General features: G+C 41.7%; 3 protein-coding genes across 3 annotated transcripts, besides 4 other annotated features; 2 read left to right on the top strand and 1 right to left on the bottom strand.

Annotated features, from left to right (window-relative positions):
- Positions 1-873: 873 nt before the first annotated feature.
- Positions 874-3,357, top strand: ACLA_082710 (ABC transporter ATP-binding protein; the record flags this gene model as incomplete). Its single annotated transcript, XM_001268005.1, has 1 exon — positions 874-3,357. One exon carries the CDS (start codon positions 874-876, stop codon positions 3,355-3,357), a length of 2,484 nt encoding a protein of 827 aa, XP_001268006.1.
- A 284-nt stretch (positions 3,358-3,641) lies between these two features.
- On the bottom strand, positions 3,642-4,643 carry ACLA_082700 (metallophosphoesterase family protein; the record flags this gene model as incomplete). The annotated part of the gene is made up of 1 exon (XM_001268004.1): positions 3,642-4,643. One exon carries the CDS (start codon positions 4,641-4,643, stop codon positions 3,642-3,644), a length of 1,002 nt encoding a protein of 333 aa, XP_001268005.1.
- A 1,275-nt stretch (positions 4,644-5,918) lies between these two features.
- On the top strand, positions 5,919-7,465 carry ACLA_082690 (uncharacterized protein; the record flags this gene model as incomplete). The annotated part of the gene is made up of 2 exons (XM_001268003.1): positions 5,919-6,431; positions 6,503-7,465. 2 exons carry the CDS (start codon positions 5,919-5,921, stop codon positions 7,463-7,465), a joined length of 1,476 nt encoding a protein of 491 aa, XP_001268004.1.
- Positions 7,466-9,273: 1,808 nt separating this feature from the next.
- Positions 9,274-9,457: a microsatellite.
- Positions 9,314-9,351: a microsatellite.
- Positions 9,458-10,805: 1,348 nt separating the features above from the next.
- Positions 10,806-11,558: a mobile genetic element.
- Positions 11,559-11,963: 405 nt separating this feature from the next.
- Positions 11,964-13,340: a mobile genetic element.
- Positions 13,341-14,006: the final 666 nt, after the last annotated feature.

Genomic DNA, 14,006 nt, shown 5'->3' with positions numbered 1-14,006 from the left:
CTAACTTGTCGTTGTGTTGTTTCTTCGGCTGCGCATGCTCTCCAACCTTGATGCCTGCAGCGGGCGGCTCAATCATGTCTCATTCATCCTGTTAACGAAGGACTCTCGGACATATTTCCATCATCATGAATGGCTTGTTCGATGAAGATGGATATGTTCCATCCATTGTGCCAAATGGAATTCATATTGAGAAGCATCTGTGCGTCTGCAGTCACTTCCAGTTCCAGACTCTCTGCACAGCCCCCGGATTTGATTTCAGAGTGGGTTGACCCCTGGATGACTCAGCCGGTTGACTGCATCTGCCTCAGGTTTCCATGCTTTCTATCACGATTCACGAGCATCTCCTTTCGACTAAAAATACACCCTGGCTACACAGTATGCTTTGTGAACATATCTTGAGTGTCTATGTCTATGCTAAAAATTAGGCTGAGTAGCCTGATGATATTTGGTATTCACCCAAAATCTTTTCATTCTGGTGGATCATGCTAAGAGGAGACATGACTCCTTTATTCCGTATGTCTGGGTGTGTTGGATACACCAGATACTTTCGGATTGGAAGAACATATTAGAAGTACATGTTATTACCACATAAGGTTAAAAGCTTAAAAGCTCCCAGGAGGCTCGAACAAGATTTTGCCGTGGATTCTCATCTCAATTATAGATCTACTGAAGCATATTCTGTCTGATCAGCATGCCAGGCAGCAGCGATCTTCAGCACCACTGTGAAACGTGGATAGAAGCTGATCGCCCTGACTCGAATGGTATTTAATATGAGTCACTATGAGGCATCAGATTCTTCTTTTTTTAATAAAAAAGCTTCATTGGCAACTCGTACTACTGCTATGGTACTCACCAACACTTTACTTCCAGACAATGACCGTTCCAGGAGCTGCCCAACTGCTCCACGCAGTGGCCACGGTCGTCACCCTGCTGTTCGTGTTTGGATCTTTTCTGGTCAATTATAATCCCAAGGCACGCCCCAGGTCTTCGGTTCTACGGAAGACCGTCTTGAGAGGGATATTACTCCCCTGCATTGCGGCATCTTACATAGTTGAGACGATCATCCTTGCTCGACAAGAGGAGGGTCTTGATCAAAGTCCAGACCATATCTTTGCGGCCTTTGCATTTGCGTTAGGCTGGGCTACAGCCTGTTTACGCAGAGATATCATTGTCACGGAGGTTTCTGGCCTCGCGTTGCTTTCGCTTCTCTTTGGCATCCCGGGGTTGGTCTTAGATGCAATTCATCCTGAGCAGACTGCATCGTATCGATCGCTGCTGGTCGTAGAGTCTGCTAGATTATTTCTTGTCAGTGGGGTTCTGATAAACTGTTCATTACACTTCCTCTCACGGAGAAAGGGGCTCAAGACTGGGGAAGAGGAGGAGACGAGGCCTTGTCTTGATCCCTTGGGTGATCAATCGATAAGCAGTCAGGTTTCATATGGTGCCACACCTGTGGCATCTCGATCTGCTAATGATATTGAAACGTCCTCTGATGAAGAGGGTTCCGATTCCGATGGCGACGGTGATGAGGACAAGCTCGATTCTCCTACCAGCAAACTTCGCAAGAGTGGTAGTTGGATGACCTACCTCCAGAACTTCAAGGTCTTTCTGCCATTCCTGATTCCAAGAAAGAACCTCAAAGTCCAAGCTTGTCTTCTCGTCTGCGTTCTGTGCCTCATCGCTGACCGCGTCTTGAACATTCTCGTCCCTCGCCAGCTGGGCATCGTGGCCGACAAGCTCTTCGCAAGAGAGTTACCGTCCTCGGATCTGCTAATCTATTTCTCCCTCAACATCTTACACGGCCAGTCTGGCCTGGGGATGATCGAATCCCTGGCCAAAATCCCCATCGAGCAATTTTCGTACCGACAGCTGACCAACGCCGCCTTCAACCACGTTATGGGCCTCGCAATGGAGTTTCATTCTGACAGAGACTCCGCTGAGGTGATGAAGGCGATCGAGCAGGGTGAAGCGCTCACCAATCTCCTGGATGTCGCCATGCTGGAAATCACCCCTGCTGTTCTCGATATGGCTGTCGCATACATCTTCCTGTATAATAAATTCAACTCGTCCGCTGCGCTGTGCATGCTGGTGGCCTCGTTGGGCTTCACGGCCCTGGAAGTCGTCACATCGGATTGGAACGTGGACAACCGCCGTCGGCAGACCAAGAGTGAGCGCGCACAGGCGCGCGTCATGCACCAGGCCATTCAGGGGTGGCAGACGGTGTCCATCTTCAACATGTTCTCGTATGAGCGGTACCGCTTCGGACAGGCTGTTGACACGCGGCTGTCAGCATCGAGAGATTGGTCCCGGAGAGATGCGTTCACCACGGGCTTGACGGAGGCGTTCTTCCCGGCTACATTTGCTATTCTGGCGTACCTTGTCGCGCGCGAAGTCCAGCTGGGTCGTGCCTCTCCGGGAGACTTTGTCTTCCTCTCGCAGTACTGGGACTACCTCATCTGGCCGATCAAGTTTCTGTCAAAGGATTACCGCTGGCTCGTCTCCCAACTCGTTGATGCAGAGCGCTTGCTTGATCTGCTCCTCACAAAGCCCACCGTCACTGACAAAGAGGGTGCGTCAGATCTCGGCTCCGTGGAAGGGCGGGTTGAGTTCGATCATGTCGGGTTTTCTTACAATGGCAGGAAAGCCACGATCCAGGATATCAGCCTCTCTGCAGCGCCAGGCGAAACCATTGCTCTAGTCGGCGCCACGGGCGCCGGTAAGACGTCCATCACCAAGCTGCTCCTCCGTTACTACGACGTCGACTCGGGAAGCATCCGAATCGACGGCCGCGACATCCGCGACGTGACGCAGGGATCTCTGCGAGATGTCATCGGCGTTGTCCCGCAGGACCCCCTCCTTTTCAACGCATCGATCATGGAGAATCTCCGCTACGCGAAACCCTCCGCCTCGGACGAGGAAATCTACAACGCCTGCCGAGCCGCGGCTATCCACGACAAGATTCTGACGTTCGCGAAAGGCTACCACACCAAGGTTGGCGAGCAAGGCGTCAAACTGTCCGGTGGGGAGGTCCAGCGTCTAGCGATTGCACGAGTCTTCCTGAAAGATCCGCCGATCCTTGTCCTTGACGAGGCGACCAGTGCCGTTGACACGGAGACCGAGTCTGAGATCCAGGGCGCGCTGAAGCGGCTGAGCAGTAGGAGGACCACTTTTGTGATTGCGCACCGGCTCTCGACTGTTGTGAGGGCGGACCAGATCATGGTCGTGCATGATGGTGCTATTGTTGAGAAGGGGACCCATCAGGAGCTCTTGGGGAAGCGCGAGAGGTACTATAATCTCTGGCAGAAGCAGCTTCTTGGCTCGGGGGAGGAACAGGAGGTGTCGTTGGTGGATCTATAGATAGAGATAGGATAGAATAATCAATAATACTCTAGACTCTCATATACCTTCTTTCAAATACATGATGAAGTAGCTATGTACCAAGAAGGCCGCCGCCAAGGGAACAGGGTATATCTGGGGGACATAGCCCGACCTAGATCCTTAAACCTAGGGGCTAAACCCGGCATGGTTTTGGCCCTTACCAGGCCTCTGTCCACCCCTGCACGGCCTGACCCCTAGCCTCGTGGTTAGGCTATGTACCACAACTCCAGGGCCCAGAGTACTCTGTGGTAAGTATATACTAATTACACAACCATTGTCTGGTCGTCTTCCTTCACCGGCTCTTTAGGAACCACAGGCTCATCAGCACATTCGATCTGAACAATCTGATGCTCGATTCCCCTGTCGGTCGCCATAATCACAATTGCGCTCAACTGGTGGCCGTATAAACACGCCGAGTCCAGCCCGATCGCATACCTCCCCAGCTGCAAACGACGCTTTGCATCATGCCCAAATATCACCGTAGTCTTGGATGCTTGCTTCTCTTGCCACCGGTCCCATTCCTGAACCCAGCTTTCTTCCCCGGAAGTTTCAGCCGGGATGAATCCAGCCGCATCATCCGGCGCGCGGACGAGGCTACGCAGATGCATAATAGCGTGTGGGTCCTGCTCTTCCAATGGGATACCAGGAACGAGGCCCGCGTGGACGACAACCAACGTGTCGCCGAAGGGGGATGTTGGGGAAGGTGGTAGCTTTAGCTTGACGCGCACGATCAACGGCAACGCGGCAAGCCAGTCGAGCCGATCCGTTGAAAGCGCCCTTGCCGTACTGTACGTTGTCGCGCTATGTCTCATACCACTGCCAGCTGTCGCAGATGCGCATTTGCCGGGGATCTGACGACCGCGGGCGATATCCCCAGGCACGTCGGCTTCAGATGGTAGTAGACTCCCGCCTGAAGCTTTGATCTCCGCTGCCGCGTCAAGAACTGCATTGTCGTGGTTGCCTCGCACTGCGCTGGCACCGAGCTTGATCGCCAGGTCCACAACGCCAGGGCTATCGGGTCCTTTATTGAACAAGTCGCCGACTAGTATAAGGTGATCTCCGTTGCTTTGGTCAAACGCGACTTTGTCTAGGAGTGCCTGCAGGGACTTGCTCATCCCATGTACGTCGCCTACAATGACCAAGCGTCTCTTACCAGGGTCATGTTCGGAAGATGACCGGAGGGACTGTGGAATGAGATTGATTGGTAGGTCTGAAATGAATGTTGAGATTGGAAATATCCGGTCGGGGGCTTTTGTAGCGGTCATTTTATTGTTATAGCACCAAAGGCTTCGAGGTATGAAGAAGGTGGCTAGTGGGAGTTTTTGCTCCCCAGGTTCACGCTGAGATACCCCCACCCTATGTATGTACAGTACCCCAGGGGGTGACACTACCTAGGGCACAACCATAGGGTCACGATTGTAGTAGTAGGTAGAGTATAAGATGTTACCCATCAGCAGCTTGCCGGTACTCGGTAGTAAATACAAAGATACAAAGGAATAATAGGAATCTGATTAGCTATACAGAGTAGAAGTACTCCATAAATAAATAACCTACTACGTAATACTTTGGAGGTGGGCCTGCCCTACTATTAGTCAGCGCCATCTGCCAAGACCTTTACTAAGCTCACTGAAGTAAGCATCACATGATCATATAGCTGGCACCGACAGAGTAGATAGAAATCTAAGCATCTCATTCAGGGATATTCTACCCCTATGACACCTATCTTGCGGTTTCCCTATATCTTGATTTTATATGATAAATCAAAAAGCTAGGTTTGCAGCGACCGGTGCAGGTTATCATGACATTAATTCTAACTAATTCCAGCCGGGGGTGGTGGTAGGAGGTGTCCCTAACAACCTCCTTTTTTTAAAAACAAAGGATTCCCATTACCCTTGCACATTGAAGGCGTTGCCGCTGTCTTGGTCAGTAAGTTATGCAATTATTTGCTGGGCTGACAAGGCTTGCTGCTATAGATGGACTCAAACATGGTCCTAAACAGTCCTGACTCCTGCAGCGTTAGCGCTAGCAAGAAGCAGATTATCAAGCCAGTTGAGTAACAGGGTCGACAAGGTCGGAACAGCATCCACCTTAAGTCTGTTCATACTGCCTGATGGTCTGACTGTCAGATCCATTAGGTATAGGATAATAGGAGTGTCTGAGAACGGCACTTTCAGTTCCAACCTAAGGCGGGAATCATGCTTAAATCTAGGCTGGCCAATCGTAGCCTGGAACGGTTTGCTCTTCTCAACGCCGGTGAAACCGCCGCCTGGGCCAGATTCAAGGAAGCCCATGTCTCTACGGAGTACCAAGGAAGGAATCCCACTGATCAATTTTCATTTTCCTCCATTCCTAAGGTACTCTATTATGCTTAGCCGTCTAGTTGTCCAAATGAAAAATATTCTATGATATTAATTAATATTCCATGAGAGAGTACTCCGGATAATGTCCTGACTAACAATCCCTGTTCCTCGGCCATCTTATGGGACAAGGCGCCCCCCCCTCGGCTAAGATGACTGCGATTCTCCTTTGTCATCTTCACCATGGCTTCAACTTCAGTGGATGTGGTCCCCCCATCCCAACTGTTACATTATTTGCCTACTTACCAGGTTCTGATCTGCCTACGCTGCCGCTACGCCATTCAGCCTGGCGCAGTCGTGCGCCATCTCAAGGAAATCCATTATGTTCATCGTTCAGCTCGTCAAGCCTTTGTCGAATATGCCTCCGAATTTGAGCTGGCCCAGCCCAATGATGTCGTCTTGCCTGATGAAGCGCAATTTCCAGTACCTTTACTCCCGGTCCAAGATGGAATAGCCTGCTGTTTCGAAGGCTGCGCTCATCTTTGTGCCACCACCAAGCGTATGAAGCAGCACTGGAGGCTTGTGCACCGTACATCTGCCTCGGATGGGGGCAGCTTCTGGAAACCAGCACCGTTGCAGACTTTCTTCCGGGGAAATGCCTTCCGGTACTTTACCAACCCGGCATTGCTGGTTCCATCGCCAGCGTCAGCGTCTGACAGCTCCGATGGGCTGACGAGTGACGGATTCCCCAGTACAGTGAGTGACAAGGCCGTTCATGCACCATCAATATCTCGTACTGATCGCTACTTTTTATTTCTTCCCCCCAGACTGTTACAACCCCCGCTGTAAGGGAAGCTCGCATGGAATCAAGTCTTTCAACATGGGACCCCCATCAATCGTTGATCAGAAGCGACGAAGGCCTGCTCGATCATTATCGAGCCTACACCTATAAAACGCTCTCATGCAACCCCGAGACAGAAGACGCATTTGGGGTCATTGTTTTAGAGCTGGCCTCCCGATTTCCCTTCTTACTTCACGGCGTCCTAGCCTGTTCTGCCCTCCACCTCGCTTCCACTGATCCCGGCAATCGAACATATTACACAATCCAGTCAATGCGACACCAAGATCAAGCAATTCCCGCATTCCGACGGGCAACCATGCATGTGGACAGCGACAATTGTGAGGCGGTGCTGGCCTTCGCATTCTTCCTCGTCATCTGTGCCCTGAGCTCCGGGTCCGAGGATTCAAGATTTTTCCTAAGCGATGATAATGACCAGTTGCATTGGATCAGTATCCTCCGCAACGGCTGGTCCATGCTCTGCCCCGTCTGGACCGAACTCACCGGTGGTCCATTGGCTCCTTTTGCGGCCCTTTGGCGGGACGACCTGGGCGTCACGGCCGATGCCAATGACCCACTTCTGGTGACTTTACTGCACGTGTTCCCAGAGCACGAACCCGAATATCCTATCTATCGCGATTCTGCGGTGAAATTGACCGAGGCTTTTGCGTTTATCCAGCAACGCGGGCCGTCGTCAACTATCTGGGATGCTCTCAATTCATGGCCTATGCGTGTTATGCCCGAGTATCTGGCCCTATTGAAACAAAATCGTCCAGGCGCTTTACTACTCTTGGCCTACTATGCTATCCTTCTGCGTCCAATTCGTGGTGAATGGTTCCTAGAAGGTCGGGACTGGAAATTGATAGATGAGATTGCGCGGCGGTTACAGGGGAATTGCTCACCACAGATCTGGGACTTGTTTGCTGAGATTCAGCAGGAGTACTTTTTCTGAAATCCCTAATGTAACTGCTCAACCCTAGACGAAGGAAGCATGAAATGGTTTTTGAACATTGAGACGAACTGACGAAGGACAGGAAGCGGCGATTTGGGCAAGAGTGATTACGGAGTAACTATTAAGCTCTGGCTTCTGTTGCTTGGAATTGGAACAAGCGGCACAACCAACTAAGGTACCTAGGTAATTTCTCATTCGCGAGATGCTTCAGAACTCAGGCGGGATCCGCGAATCAGGACATTACAATTGTATTGTACATCACATGAGAACAGCTGTTGTGGAGTGTCAGCTGAGGCAAAGGTAAGGGTAAATAGTGTTTAACCTATCTAAATACTATTTATATATCCCTATCTATCTATAGAATACTTAGAGTTGTATTTAGTGCAGGTTTGGGCAGGTTCAAGCCTAGTAGGCACTAAACTACAGTGGTTTTAGGTTTAAATTTTAGAAATTATAATCACCCCAGACCTAATCTAGGTTGATTATAATTTTTACTATAAGACCTATTACTAGGCCTATCTAGGTATAGGTAGGCCTATACTAACTAACTATAGTTAGATTTAGATTAGGTTTAGATTAGTTAAACCATTATTTTTAACTAGATATCTTAAGCTTAAAAGATATAATAATATCTCTTTATATACTAATTATTTTAATTTAAAATTTTATTTATATAAGAGTTAAGATATAAAGGTCTCCTCTTAATCTAATAAGTAATAAATTTAAGTTATATTAGATAAGTTTATAATTTATAACTAAAAATATATAAAATATATAGATAAATATATAAATATTAAGTATATTCTTATATAATAATAACTATAATATATTATATTAGCCCTCTTATACCTATTAATATGATTTAAATATATTAAATGTAAGGCCTCCTAATAGTATGGGTAAGATATCCATCTTAACTATGTATAAGGATCTATGATCCATAAGAGTTGGAAACTAGTGTGAAAGAAGAATGTTTGTAAATAGGTTCAAATATAGGTGTCCTTATTTAAAGAGATTATTACTAAACTTCAGAGTTTAGTGGTTATAGGTAGGGTTATTATCTTTATATATTATATAACTATTTATATGACCTCTTATAAGGATCCTCCCTCTAGGTAGGCTCCTCTATAAAGATAACTTTACTATAATATATAAAGGACCTTTATAATCCTTATAACTACCCCCCCCCTGGGAAGATCTTAGCCTCTAAGATCTATCTAAGGTTCCTTATTTATAATAGGGTGTATTAGTAAAAATCTTTATTTAGTAAAAACCCTCTTTATAAAAAGAAAATTATAAATAATAAAAAAGATTTACTATCCCCTTCTTTTATAAATATATTTTATTCATCTTCTTATAAAGGCTTAGTCATGAGTAGATCCCTTTAATTATAATATCTTTATTACTATTAAAATCTTCTTATACTATATTTTAGGTTTATATTACTTATTCTTATGATACTCCTAAAAATCCCTTAATAGCCTTATTATATAAAATCTCTGTAGAGTAGGGTTTAGAGTAGTAGTAATTTTTATAGAGTATATAACCTCTTTTCTACTCTATCTTCTGTATTTTCCCTAGTTTTTATTATAAAAGTTTTAGTAAGGGACCCTCTGTAATTTATAATGTTTAGGTAAGAGGTAGTTAATATATTATAAGATATTTTTAGAAAAATATCCTTCTATACCTCCTTCTCTATATCCCTACTATCACTCATCCCCTCTGACCTCTTAGAGGTAAGTAAAGGCTTATAAGTCTATATTACTCTTACTAATAATCCTTATAAAAGAAGGAGGAGGTAGCTTTTATACTACTACTACTACCTGCTATGCCCCTCCCTCCCATGCCTACTACTACTACTACTACTACTATACTACCTACTACTAGGCCTGCCACCACTGCCCCTACTGGGCCTGCTGCTGCTACCCCTACTAGGCCTGCTGCTATCACCCCTATTACTACTGCTACTACTACTACTATGGCTTCTCCTACCTCTCTCTCCCTTATGCCTGTGGGGGCCTTCCTCCCCCTATATAGGGTTGTTTATAGCCTCTTCTTTATTAATCTAATAAGAGTGTGGCCAGCCCCTGTTATAAAGGGAGCCTCTATCTTTAGGCTGCTACTACCTCTAGTAGGTACTCCCAGGGCCAACTAGGATACCCTAGTACCTACTGCTAGCAGTATTAACACCTAGGCTTCTAGCCTGATAGTAGAGCTACCCCTAGATGCCTAGTTCCTTCCCTACTCACAGGGAAATCTAGTAGTAGTTATAGGGCTCCTACCCTAGATAGGATTATAATCTCTATTAGGCCAGGAGTAAGTATAGGTTACTAAGACCCTACTCTACTCTATTAACTAGTATAGCTTTAGCACACCTAGTTAGCTAGAAGTCTATGCCTAGCTCTGTAAGGCTATCCTTATAACTAGAGCTAGGGTAAGACCTTCTACTAGCTAGAAGTATAGTACCTGCTATAATCTAAGTATAAGCTTAGTATTTACAGTATATATTTCTGGTAGGCTAGCTAGGAAGTATAATAATTATCTCTACTATAGCTATAAGAGCTACTCTTTTAAGTAGCCTTAGGTCTAGTAGCTACCTTTCTAGCCCTATAAACTATATTATACTTATACTTAATATTAGGTATCTTTATAATAGTAGATTTAGGAGTTAGGGATTTTTATATTTATTTTATTTATTATTTTATCTTCTCCTTAATAAAGATATATTTCCCCTCCTTATAGGGTTCCTTATATAGTCCTTATAAATCTATAGGTAGTATAGCCCTTTTATAGGCTCCTAAATATTATCTTTCTTAGTATACCCTTTCTACTAGATATAATACTCTATAGATTATCCATCCTCTTATAAGTCTAAGATTACCTCTAGGTAGTATTTATAATCCTCTTCTATAGCTTTATAAATAAGGAAGCATTCCTATAAATTTACCCCTTCTATCTCCTTATATTTATAGAGCATAGAGACATGGAATATATTATATATCTTAAGGCCTGGTAGTAGGTTTATATAATAGGCTAGGTTATCTATATATTCTATAATTTATACTGGACTAGTATTTAACTAATCTAATTTTATAATTAGTCTAATCCATAATATATTCTTAGTAGAGATCTAGACTTAGTCTCCTACTTAAAACATCTTCATAATATATTTCTTATTATAATATCCTTTTTAGTAGGCTTAGGCCTTTACTAGAGCCTTCTTTATATACTTATAAGTATATTCTAGCTTAGTTAGTCTCTTTATAACTAACTTCTCTATAACCTTACTCTTTAGTTAATTTATAGAGTCTATTACTATCACATAAGGGTTAATACCTATAACTATATAGAAAGGTATATTCTTAATTAATGCCTAGTATATATTATTATAGGTAAACTCTATAATAGGGAGATAGTTAACTTAGTCTTCCTAACTAAAGTTAATATAGGCTTATAAATACTATTCTAGCATATTATTTAGGTATTCTATCTAGCTATCTATCTATAGGTAGTAGGCTGTGGAGAGCCCCTTATAAATTAGGAGATAAAATATAAAATCTATCTAGAAATCTTTCATAAAGATAGAACCCTAGTCTATAATAACCTTTTCTAGGATTCTATAAAGTTAGAAGACCTTATAGATAAGAGTTATTACTAACTTCTCCCTACTAAGGATGGTTTAGATAGGTATAAAATAGCCTATCTTACTAAATTAGTCTACTATCACTAAGATGCTATTAAAGGCTTCTTATAAATTTACTATGGAAATACTCACAGGGAGATCTATGATTAGATCTATAGTAATTTAGATTTAGATACCTATAGGGGTAGGTATAGGCTCTAATAAGCCTTACTACTTATCCTAGGTCTATTATAATCCTTAGCACACCCTATAAGCTGCATAGTATTTATAGATAAAGTTCTTTACTTCTAGCTACTAGAAGTACCTTAGGACTAACTCTCTTATCCTTTATTCTATAAAGTAGCCTATGAAGGGGTTATTATAAAGTTTTATAAGAATACTTAGTCTTAAGCTATAATAATCTAGGATATAGAGTAAGCCCTTATAATAGAGGAGCCCTTTATAGCTTATCTAATATAATAATTTATTCTTTATATAGTAAGGCTATAATAACTCCTTTATAGCTCTAGCTTATACTATATAAATCTTCTTTATAAGTTTATCTTATATAAGTAATCTTAGAAGGAGGGCTTAAATTTCTATAGAGAGGTCCCTTATATAAGGGCCTAGCCTCTAGATACTCTTATAGATATTAGCTCCCTAAGCTAATTCTTCTTATAAGTTTACTATCCCTTAGACTAGTACTATATAAACCTTCTATTCTATATCTTCTAGGGTATTCACCTTAGTATATTCTCTTTTATAAAGTATTAACTAATACTATAGTATATTAGGGTCTCTGCCCCCTTAACCCTAGGCATCTACCTCTATAGCCTCTCTCTTATAATTAGCCCTTTATAAGGGTCTATCTATAGGGTTCTTTTTCTCTATATAAAAGACTATCTTAAAGTTAAATACTATAAGTATTTATGACCACCTTACCTATCTTTATAATAGTTAGGGTATGATCTTAAAGTAATAAAGGCTATTATAATTAGTAATAACTTCTATAACTTCTTATAAATTCTCTAGGTAGTAGCACCACTCCCTAAAGGATTCTACTATTATAAGGAGTTCCTAGTTATAGATGCTATAGTTCTTCTCTACTAGCTATATCTTTTATAAGAAGAAGGCTACTAGCTACTAATAACCCTCCTTACTTAGCTATAATAATATCCTATAGATAGCATACCCTAATGCATCTATTTTTATTTATAAGTAATACTTTTTATAAAAGTAGATAAGTACTACCTACTCTATAAATACTTTCTTTAATCTATTAAAGATATTTACTACTTTAGGGGTTAAGAACTCCTTCCCTAGAATCCTCCCCTTCTTCCCTGGGCTAGGTTTTTATAGGAGATCTAAGAGGTATACTAAAAGGCATGAATATCCCTTAATAAACCTCCTATACTAGTTTATAAAATCTAGGAACACCAGGATCTCCTTTATGGATTCTGGTTATAGCTATTCTATAATAGTATTAATCTATAAAGATTCTATTTCTAGACCTTCTAGTATAATCACATAGCCTAAGAAGTTAATTCTCTTTACTATAAAGAGATACTTACTTAGTTTTATAAATAGTCCTATCTATTAGAGCTAGGCCATCATAAAGTAGACATACTTATAGTAATCCTTCTTATCTTATGAGAATACCATAATATTATTAATATAGACTACTATGAAGTTGTCTAGGTAGTCACAGAATAGCTAGTTTATAAAGCTCTAAAATATTATAGGAGTATTAGTAAGCCTAAAAGATATAACTAAATACTTAAATAACCTATACTTTATATAAAAGACTATTTTCTACTCCTGCCCCTTTATAATCCTAACCCTGTGGTAGGCCTTATAAAAGTCTAGCTATATAAAAATCCTCTCTTCTATAAGCCTCTTAATAGTCTCTAGAATGAGGGGAAGTGGATAATAATTCTTTAGGGTAATATAATTTAGACTATAATAATTAATATATAGCTAGAGAGTACTATCTTTCTTCTTTATAAAGAGGACTAGTACTCTTACTACTAACTTTAACTCCTAGATCTATTCTTTTATAAGTATTATCTAAAGATACTTATAAAGTGCTGCTAGCTCTGCTAGAGAGGAGTTATAGAGAGATCTAAAGGGTAATTACTTCTCTTCCTCTAGATCTATCTCTAGATCTATATTTTTATAGTATAGTAGTAACTTCTGGGCCTTCTTCTCTAAGAAGACTATATAAAAGTCTATAAGCTATTTTAGTATAGGGTTCTTGCTCTTTACTATCTCTTATAGAGCTACTATAACTTATACTACTATAACTATTATATCTTCTACTTCTATAAACTCTTCTACTAAAACTAGGTAAATTTACAGAGCTAACTCTCTGCTAAAGATTACCTAATCTTCTTCTTAGAGAGTTATAGGGTTATGCTACTTTAATCATAGTATCTCTAAGATAATATAGTTTATATCTAGGGATACTACTATAAGCTCTATAAAGAGTTACTCTATTTCTTTACTATTCTTAACTAGGATAGTGGCTTCTACTACTCCTTTATTTCTTATCTCTTGTAAGATTAATATCTCTATAAAGACCTATTATAGTAGGATATACTAGTTATTTTCCTTAGCTAGTATTACTAGGATAAGATTAACTAAGCTTCTATTATTAACTAGTACTTATAAGGCTAGTCCCTACCCCTTCTCTCCTATCTAAGCCTAAAGAAATATACTTAGGTAGAAGAGTAAGGGCTTATAATACTCCCTATCCTATTCTTTAGTAATAATAATTATAACTAGTTATTTAGTCTTTATAGGACCCTCCTACTTAGGCTTACTCTAGTAGTATCTTATAATATGCCCTTCCTTATTATAATTAAAATAGACTTATAAGGTGCTAAAAGTATAAGATAGTAGATCTTATCTTTTTATAAC

Source organism: Aspergillus clavatus, genomic scaffold (genome assembly GCF_000002715.2).
Source record: "Aspergillus clavatus NRRL 1 1099423829806 genomic scaffold, whole genome shotgun sequence".
Classification (NCBI taxonomy): Eukaryota; Fungi; Ascomycota; class Eurotiomycetes; order Eurotiales; family Aspergillaceae; genus Aspergillus; species Aspergillus clavatus.
This window is presented reverse-complemented; position numbering and strand designations above follow the sequence as displayed.